At 42.1% G+C, this 24,159-nt stretch overlaps 1 protein-coding gene across 3 annotated transcripts in view; it reads left to right on the top strand.

Moving 5' to 3' along the window:
* The window catches only part of Arms (Ankyrin repeat-rich membrane spanning), a 69,234-nt gene that overhangs the window by 26,219 nt on the left and 18,856 nt on the right, over positions 1-24,159 (top strand). For all 3 annotated transcript variants that reach the window (XM_077646314.1, XM_077646313.1, XM_077646315.1), the window contains exons 14-21: positions 3,121-3,277; positions 9,614-9,762; positions 14,250-14,596; positions 16,198-16,377; positions 16,951-17,178; positions 21,217-21,460; positions 21,561-21,726; positions 21,904-22,082. In XM_077646314.1, the coding sequence (XP_077502440.1) occupies positions 3,121-3,277; positions 9,614-9,762; positions 14,250-14,596; positions 16,198-16,377; positions 16,951-17,178; positions 21,217-21,460; positions 21,561-21,726; positions 21,904-22,082 (1,650 nt within the window). The remainder of the gene's footprint in view (positions 1-3,120; positions 3,278-9,613; positions 9,763-14,249; positions 14,597-16,197; positions 16,378-16,950; positions 17,179-21,216; positions 21,461-21,560; positions 21,727-21,903; positions 22,083-24,159) is intronic.

Genomic DNA, 24,159 nt, shown 5'->3' with positions numbered 1-24,159 from the left:
ATGATGATGTATTTACCTTATTCATCGCCTGTTGTGTATTATCATCCTGCCTGTACTTTGCTATAGTCAGCTTTTTGAATAGAGATCAGTTGGCTAGAGCATGGTGGCACCTTAGGAGTGTACTCTGTGAAAGACGAAGACTTGGGTAGGAAATAAAAAGGACACATGCGGTCAAAGCCACGTTCGTGGGCAGTGGCAATAGACAGGTCTTTTGGTTTCAGCTCACAGCTTATGCTGACAGCAAAATTCTCGTGTGATGAATTTGGCTAAGCTGAAACTTGCAAATACAGAACTGGAAAAAACAAACTTACATTACTTAATTTACTTTAACAAATAGTAAAGCCATACAAGAGGGAAGTTAAGATTCTGGGGCTTCACCTTGTGGTTTCCCGCCTTTCTCATGTGCCAGACTTTGTCATTGCCAAGTGGCTCAGTTGTAATGCATGATGTGCCAGTGCTCTGATGATGTGGTGCTCATTATAGCAATATAATTTCAGCTGAAGTTGCGCCAAGAGTACTTTGTAGGGGTGTGCGGATATTTGAACTTTTTGGGTAGCAAAAAGAATATCCTCGTAGCCGCCATGGTGGCTCAGTGGTTGTGGTGCTCGGCTGCTGACCCGAAAGGCACCGGTTCAATCCCGGACACGGCAGTTGCATTTCGATGGAGGCAAAATGCTAGAAGCCCGTGTGCTGTGTGATGTCAGTGGACATTAAAGAACCCCACGTGGTCTAAATTATCCGGAGCACTCCACTACGGCGTCTGTCATAGCCTGAGTCGCTTTGGGACACTAAACCCTATAAATCGTTAAACCTTTCGAATATCCTCCTATTTGATTCGTTGTACAAATAAAATAGTGTGTGTTCAAAATTATGTGAAATAATCGATTATGTTCTCAAGTTTTCGAATACTTTTTGAATAACTGGCATGGAGTTTGAATACAGCATGCTGTGGTTTTCTGATGACTGTTTATAAACAGGACCCACTTCGATGCTGCAAAGCATGCTGCTACAATCGGTCTGCATAGAACGGACAGTTTAGTGCAGCGCTGCGGGACAGTTATGTGGACAGCCTTCATAATGCTCATACATAGCCTCCTCCAAGATTGGGCGGTGTGGCTCAGCTTAGGCAGGTTTAGCGAACCCTGCTTTGATGCCCGAACCCTGTGGCCGTGGTTCATTCATTGTTGTCACCCCTTTTATCTTCTGAGATGTGGTGCTAGGTTGTTCAGCGTCGTATTCAGTCAGTGATATTTTCCTGTACGTATAATGTGACGCAGTAGAGTTATATGGGGACTTCATACAGATATGGTATAGTATGTGGGGTTTAACATCCCACAGTGACATAGGCTATGAGGGATGCCGTAGTGATGGGCTGGGGATTAATTTTGACCACTTGTAGTTTTTTAACATGCATTGACTTCGCATAATACACAAGCGCCTTGCGTTTTGCCTCCATCGAAGCACAGCCGCCAGGGCTAGTATCATACCCGCATCCTCTGGGTCAGCAGTCAAGCGCTCTAACCACTGAGCCACGGCGGCGGGGCCTATGTAGACTTCGTGTTGTGTGCCCCCTTGTGGAGATTAGTGTCGTGTCTTTTGTCAGCTATAGCTATCACTCCATAAGTTATTGTACCGTACTACAATGTCACCTCTATTGCTTCGCTGTCTCACGTGATTATTCGTTTTTTATGCATATTCATACAAGTAGCAAATATTTGTAAAAATATTCTATCTATATTCAGTTAGGTTTCTAGCAAAGCTATTCATATTCACTTAAGTTTCAAAAAAGAACTATTCGCACACCCCTAGCATCGGGGCTTCACTGACAGTACCTTCTGTTACATGTAGTACCGTCTTTGCCATATGTATCCAGGCAACGTGGTTTGTTTCTTAACCGCGTAGCAGAGCACTTGAGGCATCCCTTGAGGTCCCTTGCCCTCTTTTGGAGGCCCTTTGGTCTTGATGGGTGCCATAAGGGTTCCATTATACGGTTGAGAAGCAAATCCTGTTGCCTGGTTACTTTTGGGCAAGGACGTTACATTATGTGTGATCAGCTGCATCATTGTAATTTGCTGTGAATTACAATTATTGATAATTATAGTACCCTTTGTTCTTGTTTTTCTTTTTCTTGCAATTAGGAAATTAAAAAATTGCACCCCTTTGTATGGTTGAGATTGAGGTACAAATCGGGTACAGTTGAGGAAAAAGTTTCATAATTGAGGCTTTCTTTGGGGGGTTATTTTTTTTCAGCAAAAATATTTGACTAGTAGTCAATGCTTTATTGCATCACATAAAGTGCCCTGTATTTTTGTTAATTATTTTTATCAACAGTCTAGGATTGGCAGGTTGCAGAAAGAAACTGTTTACTAAATAAGATATTTTGTCTCATTTATTCCAATCACTTAATTGCCTTCATTGCACTTCCCAAGTACAGCACTCCTACAGGTGTGCTAGACCTGTATACATTTGTTAGTATAATGCAGAAATATTTAGTCAACATCACAGTGGCCATTTTTAATACATGCCTTGGAGAAGGATGCCTATAGCGTGGGTAGTGATGGATAGAGACCTGGTAAGACATTTGTTCAGTGCTGGCATTCTTGTCTCCAGCTTCTAAAACAAATTTTTCGACTTTATCCTCAGGTTAAGCCATGGAGTAGATAACGGGCACTAAAAGGTATTCAGTATCATCTGATAACTCAAAACACCGCTGTATAATAAGTACAAGAAATCCGCTAGTTTCCATCAAATTGGGCCTAATCTGCTGTTTATGGGATGGGGTGCAAGAATCAGGCAAAACTGGGTTTTCCTGGAGATGAAGGGCCCTGTTAATAAATCACAAATTTTTATTAGTGTTCAAATTTTTGTAATGCACTGTTGCCTTTCGAAAGTAAACTGAAAGCAACAGACCACTATATTTCTGAATCGCAGCCATTTTTCTTATTGAACAATATATTTGTGATTGTCACAATGCTTTCATCATGTCTGTTAATATTTCAACTTGTCATTTGTGGAAGTCTTCACAAATGCTTGACTATCCTTGTTCTGGGATTCAGTTTAGCAGTACTGTTTAATGGCTGACAACGCACTTTTTTTTTTTTTCATGTAATCTACCTGCAGACATCATAAGATACGGCAGTAGTCATCATGACTGGAATTGGGCCTACAAATTCTGCATTAAGATGGAGAACATGCTGAGTTCTTTCAAGACTGTGCTTCAGGTCATTTTCTGTCATCCTCCAGCAACAAATAAGGACTTTGGTTCTAATCCTGTCCGGTAATTAACTTATTTTTGCTATATTCCTTAGTGTTTACCAAACTTTAAAAATTGCATCTTGCTGTTTCATCAGCACCTTCATGTTTATTGCAAGGCACATGAAGGTACAGGTGTGGTGATCATTCTTGCAAGAAAATGAAGAGAGGTATTTTAAATTTTCAGAGGAAATTAAGCATGCGTATAGTACTATGTATTGCATCACCATCGCAGGTACTTAAAAATAATTACGTAGTCTTAAAAGCTGATTCATTTGTGCTCATATCTTATGGATATGTCATATTTGGAAGTGGGTATTATCAAATAATATGATCGGTTTTGTTGTTTGCCTAGTTTTTTCAGTATAAATAAAAATATTCTGTCGTCAATAGTGAGGCCTGTTAAGACATTTGTAGCCCCTAACTGCTGTGGTGCCATCTGTTGACATACAAATGGTCCAGTTGCCTCTTCTGCCTGCGATGTGCATTTTTTCTTCTGCTGGAGGTAGCCATGATGGTTCATACAGTGATTTTACTTCAGTTTGGCCTTGCCTAATAGCTTTTAATGTCAACAGACTATTAACATTGGGCACATCAGATATCATCACTCTTAAATTCAAGCGGGAATAAGCTGGTGATGTACGCTGTAGAAATATTTTCTGGCTCTGGTAGCAGCTCAGAAATTGGTCCAGTTCCTTAAAGGGACCGGTCAGTTGACGTATTGCCACTGCGTGTTTCAATTAGCAGTATTGAAAATAATTATTATACTTCCCAAGTTTCGCTACTCTAGATGCAGTTCCGCTATTCTAGATGCATCCTTTGTTTCAAAGTCAGCCACTGAAGCTGCAGCTGCAAAGCTCTGCCACCAACAATAACTGCCGTATTGAAATGCTCTGTGGCGTCACAAGGTGATACCTGCTGCTTCTGTGTTATATGCAGTTGCATTTGCGATGGGCTGCTGATGATGCATGACATGAACACTGTGCTTTCATTTTGCTATGAGCTTCCATAACTATCAGCTACATGGCAGTCTTGTTAAAATAGCTTGACAAAATGTCACACATCAAAGGCCTTGCTCCCAGTGCACATTGACCTCCGGCAGAAGTGCTGGGATCTGCAGTAACAGCAATAACAGCAGCACAGGTGAAGCACAAAGTAAAGCCCCTTTTGACAGTGACACGTTTAGAATGTTGAGAACTGTTCTTCCAGCTGGGAAGAACGTATGAAGCAACTTACCCTTTATTAAGTTCTCTATTTCAACACTGCTTGCTATCCACAATGCTTGGCACATTTATGTGAACACAGCATTAAATGCAGTGTGCAGTTTACAGAATGCTGTAAGTGCAGCTCTAATAGCTGATAGTATAATGCCTTTAGGCTACAGCTAGGACCTTATATCCATGCTGCAGCTGCATGGCCATGTCTAAACAGCAGTTTAGCTTAGTGACAGTCGAGACTGCGAATGGCATTTGGAGTCAACAAAGTACTGTGTTGTAAACTTCTGTGGGGCTGCATGACAATTTCCAATGGCAGTCCAAAGCTGTGACATTCACTTGTCATATTACAGTGGTGCTGGCATGAAGTTTCATTTTGATAGTCTTAATAAAATGTTTAGATTGTATGACTAGACTGCAAGAAAAAAGAATCGCCAGTCATAACATAGAGTTGTTCTGAACGTAATTTGAATTTTTTGTCTAAATGCGAGTTATGTTTGGAAGTGTTGCTGTGAGCTAGGTACCTGTTTTTTTTTTTTTTGTCCAGCCTCATTGGCCTTTCTTTGCTCTATTTGTCTGCATTATCTGCTTGCATGTTCACTCTGTTTTCTTCATTTCTGCATTTATGAAGATGAAAGAGGCACTACCAGTGAAGGCTTTCTATTTGCTTGAGGAGTATAGATTTCGAGAATGACTGCTTTCTGAAAAAATTAGTTTTCGCTTTTATCTTTTTTTCTGGGTTTTTGTGACTAAATAGTTTCACTCGCAGACAGCACATCCACATATTAAGCCCACGGAAATAAAAAATATGCATGGACTATTTGCTTTCGCGAGACTGCCTCAACATCTGTGATGGCCAATGAAAATGCTGTAATCCGTGGAGACAACCGAAGTAATTTTTATTATGCTTTTTGGACACGATGTAAGCAATAGTTTGATAAAACTGCTACATATTTGTGGTTCAGTGAACTTATCACCGAAATAACAAGCCTGAAGCAAGCAGAGTGTTCTGCTTGCCTGCTTCTGCATGGCTGATGCGCCCGACCATCTGCTCGGGCTCTTCACTCCACGTAGTACTCTGCCAATGGCAGAGCGGTAAGCCGCCATGCGATTGACTGAAAGGCACTCTGCACATGCTTTTCGCCATGGTAACCATGTTGATTGACTCCTCCTCTCCACAGTGAGTTCAAAGAAAAAAAGGCAGGAGCTAAGATGTTTTTTTCCGATTTAAGGCTAAGTGAGACTGAAAATCAGTTTTAAAAGTTGGTTGTACAGCAGTTGTAATAAAAGCTATGGCTAAAAAATTTCCAACGAACCTTAAGATAGATGCAGCTTGCATTAGAGATAAAAACTAGTTTTAAATTTTGTTTAGTATTTTCTTATTTTGTTTGTTTTTCTACTAATGTACCCTTTTCTTAAAATTTACTATCAGCAGAGTGTTGCAATTTTGTACGAAAGTAGCAGCCAGCGTTTTACACAGGCGGAACTGAAATTATGCACTTCCAATAAAAACTAGATATGTAATGTTTTTATCTTTTTCAATGCAATAAAATGACCACGTATGAATTTTTTTTTAATCAGAAAATACAAATGCACCTAGGCTATTGATTCTTGTTCCAGTTATGTAAATGCCATTACACAACATCTGGAAAAATTTTGTTTGCTTATGCCTTATAGTTCCTGAGAAAAACACAAACCTTCAAAAATGTATTATTGAGAAAAATGCCAATAAAGTCTCTGAAAACGGTTTTATTCATCAAACCTTCTTGACAGAAGGAGCCCTAGTGGCTAAAAAATGTACTACGTACAAGGCCAAATTCCAAACAGAAACCGAAACCCAAGTTTCTGATCACAAACTTCAGAAAATTGATTTTTTGCAAGTATCTGAACGAAGAGATCACGTCGAAGTGCACCCACATTTCGGTCGACGTGGCGAAGAAAAAGGACAAAAGAAAATATTTTTGAAATCATGAATAATACCCAAGTGTAATATATTTTCTGAAAGGTAAAGAAATTATAAGATGAGCTCAAAATCTCAAAATAGAATTTTTTGGCAAAACAAACTCTCACCCCACCTTAATAGGGAAATCGGCCACACAGGATAATAATTTGATATTTCTAAGAATTCTTAGAGAGTGTAGATGGAGATCCCATGATAAAAATGCGAACTTTAAATTCACTAATGCACCTTTAAGAAACTGAAAAATGCGAGTTCAATCCCGGCCACGCCAGTCGAATTTCGATGGAGGCGAAATTCTAGAGGCCCGTGTACTGTGCGATGTCAGTGCACGTTAAAGAACCCCAGGTGGTCAAAATTTCCGGAGCCCTTCACTACGGCGTCCCTCATAGCCTGAGTCGCTTTGGGACATTAAACCCCCATAAAACATATACCATATGAATGGTTGTTTGTAATTCTATTGTCGTGAGCATCAGCAATATCACTGGGACATGGAAGGATCCCATTTGTTGACCATACATGTTGGTTTCGTGCAAAAATTAGGTAATCATTATTCTTTTATGTTCGTTGGCCAGAGAGAAAGTGTGCCTGTACAGATGAGACCTTCACTGTTGACAGTCTTTACTGCTTCTTGTGTGCCATCTTGATGTTCACTGGAGATTGTGGTTATCCATCCAACGTTTTAACTAGAAATACCTTGGCAGTTGGCAACAACGTGGTACATGTTGCATTGGCAGAGACATTCATGTCCCTTATATGGAATCTCAGTCACTTGGTTGTGGAAAAATCTATGGCATACCGTGTGTTTCATGACTGCTAATTTTTTCAAATAGACTTTTTAAGGTACAAAGGTGGTATCTGTAGCATTATAATACCAGTGTTCACAAACTTCAGAAGACAACTTAGTCGTGTTAGCTTGTGGTTAGCTAATTTTTAATAGTTAACTTTTCATCATATACAGTTATGCACCTATACTCCGTTTTATACATCAAGTGCAACGCTATGAAAGCTACAGAAGTAGTCTGCAATGGAAAAATAAAGGGAGGAGTGTTACTCTGCGCTTGTTCTGCGGCTGAGAAGTCTAAGGCTCAAGAAAGCAACACCGTGTCGTTAGCAATAAGGGTGCATTTAATCAAGCTCATGGCAAATGTGTCAGGCAAAGCATTTACTATGTTTTGCTCACCACAAGGAACACACTACTTTCTGGTCGCGGATGCAGGCAGTGCAAACAAGAGCGCTAGCTTTGACAGCGTTGCACCTGATGTATGCAATGGAGTATAGCTACATTTAGAGATTTGTAGTTAACTGTTAGTAATGTCTATGTCAGTTTTCAGAATTTTGAAAACATTTACCCTGAGCATTGTGGCTCAGCAAATTTTGGCCATCTCATGCACCCTCGAAAACTGTGCTACTGTGGAGTGTGCACAGCAACAGTCACCAGTCTATGCCACTTTGTGGTCCATGTGTCACGTGACCTTTACTCTCCTGTCATAGCCAAAGCAGCGAATAGCGACAAGCACTGCAGCACGGGCAGGACAGAGGAGATCACATTCCATGTTTTCCACACAGTGACGTGTACTGGCAGGCATTATTGTGCACACTCCAAAGATGTGCGGTTTTCAAAAGGCCCATCAAACGGCCAAAATTTGTTGACACACAGTGCTGAGGGTAATTACGTTTTCAAACTACTAAAAACTGATGTGGCAATTAATAATTGCCAGCTACAAATCTCTAATTGTAACCAGGTGCCTAATTGTAATAGGCAAAAAGTTAACTATTATAAATTAATTATCTAGCTTACTAGCTGACATGATTCACCTGTTTCCAAATCTCTGCCACCGCTGGTGTTGCTGTGCTGCAAAAGCCATCTTATACCTGAAAGTCTTTTTGTTTTTAATTTGTGGTAGTCTTTGCTAAAACAGCCAGTATATTAATGAATACTTTTGAGCTAAGAAATGAGACGGTCTCCTCCTGCATTTTTGATGGCATCAGAACAGGCCATATGAACATGTCCATTTGTCTTGGGATTGCTCTGAGCTCTCATAATGCACTGTAGGCACTAAAGAAAAAGAGAAAAAAAATCTCCTTAAAAAATCTCTTTAGCCCCAGGGAGGAAAAATGGCTGTAATAGCTATGTCACACCCTTCATGAAAGCACCCACTTCCAGCCCACCTGGTTTATACGACGACAATTAACGTTTACTCTAGAACACTGACTCCCTAGATAACATGATCCTTAACACTAAGCCTCACTTGGATTGCGTGACAAGTGACTCATTCTCCTATGCCATGTTTCCGGCACACATAGCCAATGTGGGTCAGGCAAATTCCGAAGTTCTCAGTTACCACACTACAACTGCTGCTTCACTGTTTAGCCCTAGGGAAATCTCCTGAATTGCTGCTATTGCTGGAAATTAGTTCGCTCATCCAAAATGCTTGACAAACGCACATCATCCACTGTCTGCCAGCCACTCAGCACAATGCATGATGAGTAGCAGACTATAAGGTGGGGACGATGTCACTGATCATGGTAATGCAAAGGCTGTCAGACCAGCAGAGATTAACAAGTTCATTTTAAAAATATCTGCAGCACTAAATGAGGCCATATTTCGATGAGTGGTGGTCTGCATGTGGGAACCAAAGGTGAAGCGCGTTGCTTAATCCCAAAGTTCGGTATCTTTAGCATTGATTCAGTCTATTTTATTGTGCTATACTTAGCTGTCTAATGCAAAGCATGCAGTATTAATGTTGAGAGCCGCGCATCAAATTGTAAATCAATACTGCAGTGATTGAAGTCATCGTTTGTGCAGGGCGTTTGAGATTACATTTTTTTTCTTGCTGCTTTCTCTGATGGACAGCATACAAATGGAGCATGTCATGCACAGTTCGGTTTACTAGTACTTTGGACGAGCATTACACACAAAAGCATGAGACTGCAGTAATGCGTTGCATAGCTTGCTATGTATGGTAGAAGGCGGAGTATTGTGAAAGCAGTTATAAAGGCATCATGCTCTAATCAAAGCCTCAGCTCAACTAGTTCTCATAGATGTCATGGCAGCATTTTTTTATGTGCGCAGTTTACTTTTGCTGTGGCCAGAGCCAATATTTTCTCGTTTTTCTAAATTGCCTTAATGGTAGTCTGCTAATGTTGCCTATAATTTGTATTATGCTGTTTTCTTTCTTTTTTTCAGATTTATATTCACAGAGCAGAACAAAGTTAGTAGTTCTGGTGCTGGAGATGCGTCTATAGCATACATCATAATCTCACTGTTCTCGGCCATTGAAGATGAATTTGGCTTCTTCACCACAAGATTTTATCATGTCTTTCAGCCTAAACCAGGTTTGTATAAAGGAGTAGAATATCTTCAGTCTAAAGGGTGGTGTTAAGCTTGGATGCCTTTGTTGTTCTTTTTCATGTTTTATTTTTAGTTGCAGCTGACTGTTCTAATGAACAGCATTTAGAACAAAATATTAGTTAGCATCCTTGATTGAGACATTTATATTTTGCTAACAGTGCGAAGTTGAACTAAGCATGCATTTGGGATTTTCCATGTGAATGTTACTGTATTACAGTGTGGATCTTCTGCCACACTGCCTTTCCTTTGCTGTTAGTCTTCGTGTATTTTTCTGGTTATAGAGTACTCGTAGGTTATGTGTGTGAGAATGGTGCTTGTGTGAGGGGACAGAACGGTCTCTTGTACCAAAACAAAGTAGGTAACTTGTCACATAAAGCGATTATTTGTGTTTTAAAGCTTACTTTAGCACTGCTTTTCCTTTTACAATAACTTTTTGATCATAAATCTCAAGACAGCTTATGACTTTATGGTAACTTTTAATCTTTTGGGCCATATGCGAGCTTTTAGTTTGTGTTATTAGTTTATAGGACATAGTGAACTCATTGGAAACAGTTGCAAGCAATATCCAGTTTTTCATTTTTGTTTATTTTATTTGTTTATTGATACTCTCGAGGCCAAAGGCATTTCAGAGGAGATTGGTTACAAAAAAGTACAGAACTGTTGCGGTGGCTCAGTAGTTATGGTGCTCAGCTGGTGACCCGAAAGACATCGGTTCAGTCCCGCCTGCGGCAGTTGCATTTTGATGGCGGCGAAATACTAGACACCCGTGTACTGTGCGATGTCAGTGCACGTAAAAGGACTCCAGGTGGCTGAAATTATCTGTAGCCCTCCACTATAGCATCCCTCATTGCCCGAGTTGCTTTGGGATGATAAATCCCATAAACCAAACCAAACCAAAAAAATACATAAACTAAACATAAAACTAAAACATAAAATACAGGTGTCATGCTCTTGGTTATAATGCCTAAAGTAGTAAGTATACAGTTGTATGCGCTAGGCAGAACAAAGAAATGTAACAGAGAACAGTCAACACATTTGTTGTGCGCCTTAGTATAAAATGTTAGCTAAACTGTTACAGAAAGTAGCTTTTTTAATGCTGGCTGCCGATCCGGAAAGGTGGTTTCAATATGCTTAGTTACAGGGAATAAAAGACTGCCAACAAGCTTTTGTCTGCTATAAGGTTGTGCTGACTGTGAGCATAATCTAGCTTGGGTGAGGTGAAAGGTGGAGGAGATATGATTTTATTGCGTGGATTGGGAGAATTATAATAAATTTATGAAATCAACATAACCGGGAAAATTTTCGGTGGAGAGCTAGACATGGTAGGTTAGGCGTGTTTTTAATGGAGATGACACTTGCAGTGCAATTTTTGTTAAGGAAGATGAAAAGGGCAGAGTTTTTTTGCATGAGCGCAAGCGTATTAAGTTAACGAAGCTGGGGTTCCGAATTTCTGGTGCATATTCCAGTTTGCTGCTGACAAGCTTCTTGTAAAACATGAGCATACCTGCCAGCTCTCCCGAATAGCCCTGGAGACTCCAGACTTTCGTCCGACCCTCCTGATTGTATGAACACTCTCTTGTTTCTCCTGAAAATTTTCCTCTGCATCGTTTGGAATATTTTTTTTAAAAACAAAAAACAAAAACGAATGTGCAAACATGACAGCAGCTGCTACACCTGCTGACTTGTTTTTCGGACTTCCAAAATTTGGAGTTTTTCGTGCTTTTATTACCAGCTACCACCATTCCTGAGGGGTAATCCATGTTTGTGACCAATTTTTTTGAAACCAGTCAAGTCTGAAAGTTTGGTTTTCCAAAATAAACAGCGTGTTTCTGGCGCTGATCCTGCGGTGTGGTAGCCGCCGGCTTAAATTTTCTCTTGGTTTAGTGTGTTTCTATGAGCTCTTATGGCTCTTTTGTGGGCTGTTTGCCCATTTCATCATGATCATTGGGATGTTGTTTAACGAGAAAGTGAAAGGCAGGCTGAGTGGGTCTTTCCCCAAGGGCATGATGGCCACCCGAAATTGTCAGCATCCTCACACTGGATAAGAGTAATGATGCAGTGCGTGGCCTGCGATACCACCTGGACTGCTAAAGATAAGCATCGTTGAAACCGCCGAGGTTACACGCATGCACTGCGCTAGTCCAACTCCCATTTTCGAGCCCCACTCATTTGGGGTATGACGAAATCCGTGGTTCTGTGATGCAATTTTGAACACGCGATAAGGATGGCAGCACTTGTGAGTGGCCCCTATTGTTGCGTGCTCCGTTCATGAAGGTATGGAAAAACCCTCAGAAGGGAGTCCAGCTTTCAGAAGTGGTCTGCTGTCGCAGTGGCCTGTGAGTCTTGCGAGTGGCCTGTGAATCTTGCGAACAAACTATCTTTAAAGACTAGTTTGCCGTTTCTGCCTCGTACGGTAAGACTCTCCGAGAAAAAAAAAAAGAAGAGATGGGCACCAGCGACCGTTGGGGCATAGCTTTGACATTGCAAAACTTCTGTTGGCGAAGAGCCACTTGTAAGAATTTTGCCGTACAAGACTTCGCTCACTTTAGAAATTTCTGAAGTGAGCAAAGTCTTGTATGGCAAAGTCACTCTTCAAATGGCAAGTTCAACCCCTGAAACTGTGCTGCCCCCCCCCCCCCCCCCCCCCGCACGCGCGCGCGCGCACACACACACACACACGCACGCACGCACGCACGCACGCACACACACGCACACACGCATGCACGCACGCACGCACGCGCGCACACACACACACACACACACACACACACACACACACACACACACACACACACACACACACACACACACACACACACACACACACACACACACACACACACACACATGCACGCACGCACGCACACACACACACATCTTCGGTGGCAGGCATGCATGAGTTTCAGGGAGATAGGGGCGAGGGGGAAATTGCAATGAAGGTAGCCTAACATGCTGTTACCGTTGTTAATTGTGGTATTGATATGGAGCTACCAAGTGAGAGAGGTATATAAATGCTGAGATGGTGATATGACGTGAATGCCTCGAGTATAGTGTTATTTCGATAATATGTACCCGGAGGAAATGATGTGTGGGAAATGCGTAAAGCTTTGCCTTTAGAAGAATTAAATTGCATTAGTCATAAGTTGCACTATGTAGATATAGACGTGACATCGTTTTGTAAAGCATAGATGTCATTACTGTAGTTAATTTCATGAAAAATAACGCAGCCGTTGGTTAAGCTTAAGCTTAGGCGAATATGAAGGAAAACGTAAATCTTGTTAGAGTTATGGAGAGCTTTAAATTTTCAGAGCAACCAGACTCAAGTGGCAGTGGTTTGCCTGGTGTAAAAATGCTGCTATTAGGAGGCGTCACGTGTTCACTATCTATGATACTTTGAAACTGATTTTTCCAGGCACCTGCTTTCCTTGTGGGTACAACAGAGATGCAAGCTTGCAGCTCTTGCATTTTGTGAATTCATATGGGCTCTGTTTTTGTGAAGCTATTGTAGTAAGTGTAAATAACTTTACTTTGATGGCTTTGCCAGAAAAAAAAACAAACCTTATGGCACGGTTGATGACCTTCTTACGGAACTAGTAACTGACTGCCTCACACCGCAATAATATGGAAATAAAACGTCTACGTTTTGTAATAATTTTTGTTTGTCCTGATATTTTCATGTAGTTATCATTGGTTTCCATTTGATTATGTGTATTTATGTATGGCAGATGTCCACTCATCGAGACTTGAAGTGAGGTGGCAGTATGCATAAAAAATAAATTTATCAGCAAGTTTAATTTCTGTTCTATTCAAATGCAGAATATTGTATAGCTTGAAGCATCATGAAGGTTGCATTGCCTCTTAGTCAAAGACGTCTGCTTGTTGTGGCATTTACTTGCATTCTTATAAAAGGCATGGATAGTGTACACAAAAATTGAGAATGACTAATGTGTTTTGTTTACCTTCTTGGGAAAATGAGCTGGGATGGCGTGCACTTTAATTAAGCTAGGTTAAGGTGGTAACTTCTGTGTGCTTACTGTTATGCATTCTTTGACGGAAATACTTAGATTAGGATATGCTTTAGAAGCGTTATGGATTAGAGACGAAATATTGGATGGTAATCCCAAGAAAAAGTGGCTGGTGGCCCTGCTCTAGTGGACTAGAATGAAGCCAAGTGCAGCGAAGTTATATCAACTGCAAGAAAGTCTCTCTCATGTTATGAGGCTCCTAGCAAGCAGTCTGATAAATATCTTACCATTTCAGGAATGGGAGCAAAGTTGTACACTGAGAGATGGTCTCGTATCTCAAGTATCCACTGTTCATATTTCCATGTTGGTAATGCTGTTTCACTGTGCTTTGTCTGGCAAGTCTTGGATTTTGCTTAATCTTCTGGGCCACTGTGCATATGATTAGCTACTCTTGAGTGCTCCTTGTTTGATGAACAAATGGAACTGAGTGGCCGGGGATTGGCCAGTGGCCTCTTCCAGCTGGACATGGCGGCGGCTGTGCTGTGTGCCAAACTTTGCCATCTTCCTGCTGACATTCCTGTGCCTGTTGGCTGCTGTAGCAGTACTGGTGGAGACACTGGCAGGCAATGGGCCATACGTGGTCAGCAGTGGTCAGACACAACCCTTGCTGATTGCACTGGCCAGCGTGGTGGCTGTTGTTCTTCTCACCAACCTTTACACCTGGGTGCGCATGGTCTTGTCGCTGTTCCGGTCCCATCATCGCCGCATCCACAGCTACTTGTCCCACGTGGATGCCACTTCAGGTGGCTACATGGAGGCCCTTAAGGGAGAGATTGAGCTTATGAGTGCCATGGTATGTGCCTCCTCGGAGCTCTTTCACATGCACCCCTCTTGCCTTGCGAGAGGCTTTATTTTCACTTTGGAAAACTGGGCATCTTTTGGCACCATTGAAGCAAAAACAAGCAAGCATGGTATTGTAGACAGAAATGTCGTACATTGTGTTTTAACCAATCGGTCCAAAGAAGTGTTGGTTTTGGAGTGTGTGCAAGGTAATTTGTTCCTTGATGAACCTGCACGATGTGGCAGCCGTGCTACAGAGGATTTTACACTACTCAAAGCTGGAAATTCCCTTTCTCATTTCAATACTAATGACAGCAGTGCATTGGCCCGTCTTTTGTTATCGGTGCACATGACATGTATTTTGATTGGCCTATGTTCTTTGAGACAAAAGTTACTTAGATTTAGATTGATCGAATGTGATCACTCAACTCATTTTGTAAAAGATGCGCCTCCAGTTCCTTATTTACAGCATGGCCTAGCATGTTTAATGAAATGCAAAACCTGTTTGGTCTGTTTGCTGCTTAAAAATGGTGCTTAATGTATAAGTTTCTTTTGCACCACACTGCACCTAGCTTTTCTGTGCTGGAGGCAAGGCTAAGAGTTGCATTCATTCCAAGCAGAATTTGCTACCCTTTTCATAAGTCACCTGGCACATGCTTTGAAAATGCTCATGCCTACAGAGACAGATACTTCTGGTATTTGCTTTTGATTTGTTGGAAGGAGTACAGATGTCAAATCTTGATCAAAATTTTTTTGTTTGTAATGAACTGTGTGCATTACAAAGAAAATGGTACTAAAAATTAGTTTTCACTATGGCTGGTGCAGCAGTGCCATCTTTCAATAAGAGGGTGACACTCCTGCTCCAGATGCAACCAGAGAACTGTGGCATAGAGGCTAGAAGCTGTGGCACAGCCACCTAGATCGGGACCAGAAGGGAGGTTGCACACCCAATCTTGGTCGCCGTGGCCATGGCAGAGAATTTCACTTTGAGAGTGATGGGCTGTGCAGCCATTCCTATCAGTGAAATAATTAGGCTGGTTTTGGCTTAGCGTTGTGACATACATTGTGCACTTCCGATTCATTCTGGCTAGAATAGGTACCGCACCGGTATTAAACGAGACCCACCACCAAGTCCCACCTTTGTGTAAAATTTGGGTGTGAAAGGGCCAGTTATTTGGCTGGTAGAAATTTTATTGTCTTTCTTTCTGAATGATGCAACAGTTTGTACAATCTAAGATAAACTACCTTGAAACTGAAGGGGGTAAATTTGCAGTTAGGCCTAGCTAGTGGGTGGGTCACCCGCTCCTATAGGTGCAAGTACTAGTGAATCCACAAAATCAGCCACTTATTACAGTTTGGCTTGACACTGCGTTTCAGCAAGTGATGGCAGTAACAGTAAGTGAGACTGTTATTAAAAGCTGGCAATACTGAATAAGATCTTGCGCACCGTGAAGCAGATGGACCATCTTTAGGTAAGAGGTCATTAGTGGCCTCATGAAGAAAATATCTTGCTTTTTGAGTTGTAGTCTGATTTTCTTGTGGCTTATTTCATTGCCAACTTTTTTGTGCCCTGAAATCCTGTTTAAAATGTGTTTATGCATGATTACATTTCAGGTGCACTGTTTGGATGCCTTTGTTGGCAAGCAGACTCGTCTTGTCTTGATTGTGGATGGTTTGGATAGCTGTGAACAGGACAAGGTTTTACGTGTCCTAGATGCTGTTTATGTGCTCTTCTCTGACCCTGGACATCCCTTTGTCACTATTTTGGCATTGGATCCACACATAATTATTAAGGTATGTGTAATAAACAATTTCTGTGCATGCAAATAGGGCATTGTGGCAAAGAGAGTCCTCTCAACTATCATTGACTATACTTTTGCTTTTTGCCACTTCCACTGTCTTCATTATAACAAAATCATTTTTTTAACATACCAAGCAAAAAAATTTTTAAACATCAAAGAAATAAAAAAAACAACCCAAACCTGAAACTTAGCTCTGCAATTGGAGGCGGTGCTTCGCCATTAATGTTTTTGATGCAGCGATGGCATCACACATTGTCAGGAAAGCTCTTGTCCCATTTTATAGTTAAAATAGCAACTGCGTGTGATGACTCTGTTCTTGAAATGCCTGAAACAGGTGAATACAAGCATGGCATGGCTTTTGTTTGTTGTACATTGCTCCATTTTTTATAGGAAACAGTGGTGTGCAACATCATTTTTGCATAGTGTATGACGGTAGGGATGCTGGGGTGCAGAGGATTGCAAAGTTGCAGATAATACTGAATTGTTGGACTAATGGTTATGTTGCTAGAATCCGCTGGAGTGAAAGTTGCTCATTTTAGCTGTCTTTTTTTTTTTTTTAACGCAGGCAATCGAGGCCAACTTGCACAGGGCTTTCCAGAACACAACCGTGCGGGGGCATGACTACCTTCGCAATATTGTACACCTGCCCTTTTACTTGCAAAACAGTGGGCTTCGAAAAGTGAGAGCAGCACAGCAGACTGCCGTTGGTCTGAAACGAAGTGGAAGCCACTGGTGTGAAAAAGAAGAGGTGGAGAAAGCTGCTCAGGGCATTGTGAGCACAGGCCCTGATAGGGTAACATTGCTTCTGTTTTTTTAAGAGCGTCAGCGCTTACTACTGACGTTAGTCAAGGACGCATCTGTCTGCAGTGAAGGTCAGATTGAGCAAAACAGTAATCACGTGACCGCACTGAATCACATAGCAACAGGGGGCACATAGCGCCTCAGTTGATACCTACACTTCCGATTCGTTATACCGTATAAATGCGTGTAAGGGCCGCAGTTTTTTTTTTTCCAGATTTGGGGGCCAATTTTCGAGGTGTGGCCCATACATGCGATTTGTAAAAAAAAAAATTTTTCTTCAGTAAAAACACGCCAATCAGGGAATGAGCAGCATTTATTCTACGTTCATTCGGCACTCGCACAGTATTCAGACTTTGAGCCGGGGCTTGTCTCTGGTGCATGCTCATCCCACAAGAAGTCGCGCAGCATGTCCGCTGTCAATGCGTAGCCGTTGTTCCAGCACTTAGCAGAGCAGCTTTTCTTTCAGTTAGGGAAACTTGCTTGGCTTGCCTAGGAAAGCGTGCTTTTTGCAGCTTGTGTTCCTCAATGCGTCCTTTTGGTTGCACCATCATCGGATGCAATTCTCAGTCATGTCGAATTTCCTGCCCACTGCACGCTTGCCGTGTTCGACAGCAAACTCCCAGCCGTGCAGCTATTAAGGTGCTTGCCCATCGTGCCAAAACTACAACGCTCGGTGGCAGCACGTGAAAGCCACAACTAGAGTGAACTAACACGCTACCACAACTCCCGTGCCTTTGGCAGCCACAAAAGACTGGAGCTGGTGATACTGATGCCAATATGGATAGCGGGAGCTCGCGGCGGAGGAAAAAGTTGACGATGATGATGTGCCATACGTGGTTAGCACCTGGAAGCTCCTGTGCGCATGCGTCGCCTTTACGATCAAGCGCATTGTTGCTTGCAGCCGGAGCTGATTGCAGAGGCCACGGCACGTGCATTTCGAAGGCTATTCCCGTGTGGGTCCTGGAAAGTTTGGTTGGGTGCGACCCTTACACAGATATCATTTTTAAAAATATTTCCTTCAGGAAAACAGGGTGTGGCTTATACACGGGTGCGGCCCTTACACACATTTGTAGGGTATATGCGCCAGTATAGTGGCCATCAAAGTGGGATCTCTCCGGAACCACCATTTGCATAAAATTTGGAGACCACCCATTTGATGCAGAATGTCCGAAGTGGTGTCAAATGACTTGGCGTGTCCCTGAGGATAAAATTACTAATTGAGATGAAGCCCCAAATATGTGTGGGATTCGCAACAACGACCTTTCCGCCCCCAAACCGTGGATTCCGAGGACCTTCAGACGGCCATTACGGCTGAATAGTTTGTCGCGGGGGTCTCGGATGGTGTCAAACAATTCGTCATGTTGTGATGCACACATTTATAAAATTTATTAACCGATATAATGAGGAAATATACTGGATATAGCGAAGGAGGCTGTAAATCACAATAGTAGTGCAAAATCTGAGGCAGATGGCGCTGCTTGTGCCTTAGAACGGAAAGGAAACATCCGTGGATGTTTGGATTTGGTCTTCTCCAAGTCTGCTAGGCACACAGATGCAATGTAAAAGTATTATTAGCATTGTCTGCTGCTACAAATTATTGCTCAGTTATGCCTTGTCAACTCCTTCATTACCACGCCACTATGCATCAATCACCGGTGATCGATGGATTCGAAGTGCAATTGCAGTGCTACCGGGAGTACCAAGGAGGTGTTGTGCCATCCAGTGGGTTGTTTAGATACTCTAGTTTAGTTTTTTGCGTAGTTTTTATTTTTCCTGCAAGACTCCAATTTTTGAAACGTCCTTGAAGTTGAGGTTCCGATGTAGAGTGCTAGCAGAAAGGTGTCAGCTGCTTGAACGGTGTGTGCTCAGAAAAATCTCGCTTCACGTGATTCTCCTGCATCTGTGGCGGATTTTTTCTCTGCATTAAGTAGCGGTGACTCTGGCTATGGTATTGCATCGTCGAATTTTGATCCTGAAGAAATACGAAATTTTAATCCTGAAGAAATACGAAGAAATTGTGCAATGTCAGCACGAAACATGGGCACCTATCAGGCCGTAGGGCTCATTTTCCGCTTCTTGACTGTTTGTTCGTTCCTGGAGCCAGTTTGGACATTGCACTGATGTAATGAATGAATGATATTTCCGGTTTCTGTAGTGTCTCCTTATCAAATGGGCAAGATGTACTTCTGTCTGCCCAAGATAGAATAGACCAGAATGAGTAGAAATCAGGGTACCAACCTCGAACAGACAAAGCGAATAGCAACCTCGAATAGCACAAAGCTGTTCGCAAAAGCTCTAGATGTGTTCCCTAAATAAGCCAAAGCATTGTAGAGCATATTCAAGCAATTTGCTGTTCAGCCTCTTCATAACGAACACGGATATTACGAATTATTCACTGTATCGAACTCTCCCTAAATAGTTTCAACAAAAACATTCATTTATTATTTTATATATCGAACGTGGATTGCCATAAAACAGATATATCGAACGGCTGAGCGCAAAGTTGTGCCCGCTTGGATGACAGGCAGCAGGCTTTGCCTGATGGTGCGGCTAACGTTCGCACCACGGTTCACGTTTTACCTCTCATTTGCCAACAGCGTCGCAGACGAGATACCAGTGAAAACGGCTTGTTGCCAGGCGGTTGGCACCCGTTTGTGCCTCTCGCGTCCATCAGTAGGGCCCCGGAACCAGCGACATGGTCAGTTGTAGCTCTCCAGTAGCCATCCTCTGCTCACGTCGACTGTCAGGGAGCAAAACTAGTGCAGTTGGCGATAGCTTTCTTCCTGGCATTAGTCTTTTGCGTAACACTGCTGCAATGCTGAAAGCCATCCTAGATGGCATTCGACCTTCCACTGCTGCGTGCTGCGGTACTTTGCGCGGAAACCAACCTAAATGACGTTTGCCACTCTGGTTTTTTTGCGGCCTCTGCGAACGCCAGGAGCAGCTTCAAAATGTGCTGAAGATCAGGTCTCCCATTTGCTGTTTTTTTTCTGATTTAACTGTACTTCTTTTGTATTACAAATTTTGTATTACAAATTTAGGCTATATTCAACTATTTTATTACCTTTTGCTTGTTCGCTATAATGAGGTTTCACTGCATTACCTTTTTATTTTCATGTGAGTACATCATTACGTATGTTATGGCAGATATACTTTTTGTGTTTTTCCAATTTTTCGCTTGCAGGCAAAGCACCCTTTCCTGTGCACATAACTCGTCGAAATAGCGAAAATTTGTTGGGCCACAGTGCCAACGGTAACCGCGTTTTCAAAATTCTAAAAACTGGTATGGACATTACTTAAGGTGGGCTACATGCCTCTCGATGAATAAGGAAACTAACAGTGATAGTTAAAAAGTTAACTATTCAATATTAGTTAACCAGCGTTAGCTTTATTCTGATGTATTACACCACTGACAATGCTGTGCCAGAAAAAGTGCTGTTCTAACTCAAAAACCTTAGTTTTAGAAATTGCATCAAGTGTTAGGTGAAACACCCTGTATATGCATGCGTGCTGTTGTGTAGCAAGTGGCTGAAAAGTACCCATCGTGCTCACTACAGTAATTTCAATTTACAGTACCCCACTGACTGCCATGTGGCTATGCACTCCTCTGTCATTTTTAACTGCCTGCTGAAGTAGCTATGATTGCGGGGTTTCTTTCAGTGTTTTTGCATTTTAACTGCATCATTCGGTCATTTCAGATAGGAGGAGAAGTAAACCTGTTGGTGAAAGTCAGTGTTTCTGCTTTGAATGTTGAATAGTATGTGATGTTTGTTTGCTTTACTCTGTTGCTGAGTTTGCTGAAATTGGCTGCCTGAATGAAACAAGGAGGAAAAAATTTTGAGGTTCAACATGCAGAGTATACCAGTTCGTAATGCTTTATATGTTGCTGCTAAATTATGCATGGGTGCTGTAAATTTCTCGATTTCTTTCTGATTTTATGATCAGAAAATTTAGTTGTATCACCAGAATTGTAGCATTTTTGTGCAGCCTAGGAAAGGCACCGTGCCTTAATCTTGTCGGTACCCCACAGCCAGGGAATCGCCGAGTGTCCAACTCAAGCATGTCGATTCCGGAGTCATTCCGAAAGCCATCACAGCAGCGCAAAGGCAATCAAAAGCTGAAGGCAAGTGAAAGTGTGGCTTCAAGCATGAGCAACCTTCATCGAGGAGTCACTGGAGCTCAAGATCTGACCAAAGTACTTCTGACCGATGACTACTTTAGTGACATCAATCCTCGTTCTATGCGCCGGCTTATGAACATTGTTTATGTCACAGGTGTGTGTGGAATTCATTGTTTTGCAAACTGATTACTGCTGCGGCTTTTTAGGGGCATCCATAAGGATTTTTGACAGGGGCACTGAATTTTTGTTTTCAGGGCGCCTGTTGAAAGCGTTTAACATAGACTTCAATTGGTACCATTTGGCATCATGGGTCAACATAACTGAGCAGTGGCCTTACCACACTTCATGGATAATCTTGTATTATGAGTTGCATGAAAATGAAATCGATGATGCCACTTCACTGAGGTCAATCTTTGAAAAGTGAGTGCTATTTCCACATATTTTTGCAGCATACTGCAGTAGATTACAAAAAGTGCTACCTCTATTTGGTGTTCTCTTTGTGTACTGGCTCTTTTTGCTTTTTAATACTGTACAATAGATTCATGCCCCTTATTCATTTCATTTGCTAGTACAATTCATGAATTTTTTTCATGTCAGGATCAAAGGAAAGGTACCAACCGGAAAAGATCTGCAGCCACTTTATGATGTTGACCATGACGTCAGGAAGTTTGAAATCTTCTTGAGCTTCCACTCAGCATCACTACTGATTAGTGACCTCAAGATCTTTGTGCCTTTCACTATTAACCTTGATCCATACATTCGAAGAGTGATACAAGGTATGTTATATTTTTTACAAGCTTGTCAAGTTCAAAAGTTTGCTTTTGTGCTGTCTACCGCTTATCAGCGAAGGTGACCACCAGCGTAAGCCAGACAGGCAAACGGTGCACAATTTGAATTTTTGTAGTGGCACCTATTTGCGCAAAAATTTATTATTATTATTATTATTATTATTATTATTATTATTATTATTATTATTATTATTATTATTATTATTTACGCATGGAGCTTCATGTATCCTGCCAGGAATGGGCAGGCAGGCAAAGCTGGGTCTGGAAACTGGTCCACGGCAGCGCGCTGACATCTTCGAGCTCTCAGTGTGGTCAGAACACTTTTTTCCAGAGCGGTTGGAATTTACACTCTGGCTGCTGAAATTATTGCGCAGAAAATGAGCATCTGTAATTGCTGCTTGAGTTAAAAATGATATTGGAACATATCTATATGCCCAAAACATCTAAGAATTGGATTTCTAGCTGTATTAAGTGTATAATCACCCACACGTTGAGCTGACACCCTTGCAGTTTTGGCTTTGTAGTTTCTTGCTCTGAGTGCAGTATTTTTTTTGGGTTACACTACCAGTCACTTATGAGCCTGAATGTGCACAATGCTGCATCTTTAAAGTATGGCAACAGACAACTCCTTCCCTTTCTTAACTATAAAGCATACCGAGGTGCAGTTTTAGGAAGGTAATACTAACATAACAGCCACCTTCCGGGACCACCTTGACCAGCGTTCCCTAGAGGGAGAAATGACAACACATATAAACATTATCCATGGTAAAACAGCGCGAAAAAAACACAAGGACGGAACAAACACGACGACACGAGCGCTGACTTTCAACTGGTGATTTATTACGCACGTGTGAACATATACTATTCCCGCCAAACACTACACAGAACAAAAAATATTCAAGAAACACTGCGTCATCACTGAACACATTAAATCTACCTTGCTGCAAATGCATGCTCCAAACAGGTGATTTCGTGGTTAGCCAATGATAATGAGGGCTTGCTAATGCATGCTGCACCCCCCTTGTCAATATGATATGCCTCTACTAGTTCCCTTGCTATCTGATCTTTATGTTTGAAGATGACGGATGTCTGATGAAGCAATGGGGCGCACGTGTGCTTAGGTTGCCTGCAGTGCAGCGCCAAATTCGAACTGGCTGCCCTGTCCAAAGAATTGTAATGCTCCCTCAGCCGTTCATTAAGACATCGCCCAGCCTGGCCAACATACCACCCACCGCATGAAAGAGGGATCTTGTATGCTACACCTTCGACGCACTCAACCCTCCTCTCTGCGTGTGCTGTGGTACAACCACCACCAATCGTCCTTCCTAGTAGGGACTCTCGCTTCCGCTGCACAGCTCGGCAAATGTTGCTTAATTTTCTGCAAGACGAAAATACAACATCAACTAGAAATTTTCGCCCCACTTTCTTCAGATGGTGTGATAATGCATGGACATAAGGGATGACAGCAATCTTCTGGCGATTCGTGACCTCATCTTCCTGAGGAGCACGCTTATGCTCCGATTTGATTTTGGCCATCAGCCTTTCTCATAACCTTCCGATAGTTGCCTCAGGAAAACCAGCGTCCTTAAGCCTAGAAATCTGGCCTTGCACACCTTCCTCAATGATATGGACACACGACTTATTGAGGGCGGTGCGAACACAAGACAGGGCGATGCCATCCTTTACCAGCTTAGAGTGCCCGGACTGAAAGCTGAGTAGGGGCTTGACGGAACGAGGTGAATACAGCCAGCAAACATGTCCGGGCTCAAGTCTCAGCTCCACATCCAAGAATTGTATCCTACCTTGGTTAACGGTCTCCGTGGTGAAAGCAATCCCTTGACCATTTCTGACAAATGTGTTCACGACATCTTGCGTGCATCCTTCGTTTTCAACAAAAACGAGGTAATCGTCCACGTATCTGTGTACTTTCAGTATACCGCCCGGTAACTCTCCTGCAATTGCTTTGTCAATTCTTCTAAGGAATAAGTCACTTAGCAGCGGAGCCACGCGAGACCCAATGCATATCCCGGAACGCTGTATAAACACATTGTCATCCCATGCAACA

The sequence above is a fragment of the Amblyomma americanum genome, chromosome 1 (assembly GCF_052857255.1).
Source record: "Amblyomma americanum isolate KBUSLIRL-KWMA chromosome 1, ASM5285725v1, whole genome shotgun sequence".
NCBI classification, from domain to species: Eukaryota; Metazoa; Arthropoda; class Arachnida; order Ixodida; family Ixodidae; genus Amblyomma; species Amblyomma americanum.
Note: the sequence above shows the minus strand (reverse complement) of the source record. Positions and strands in the feature narration are given on the sequence as shown.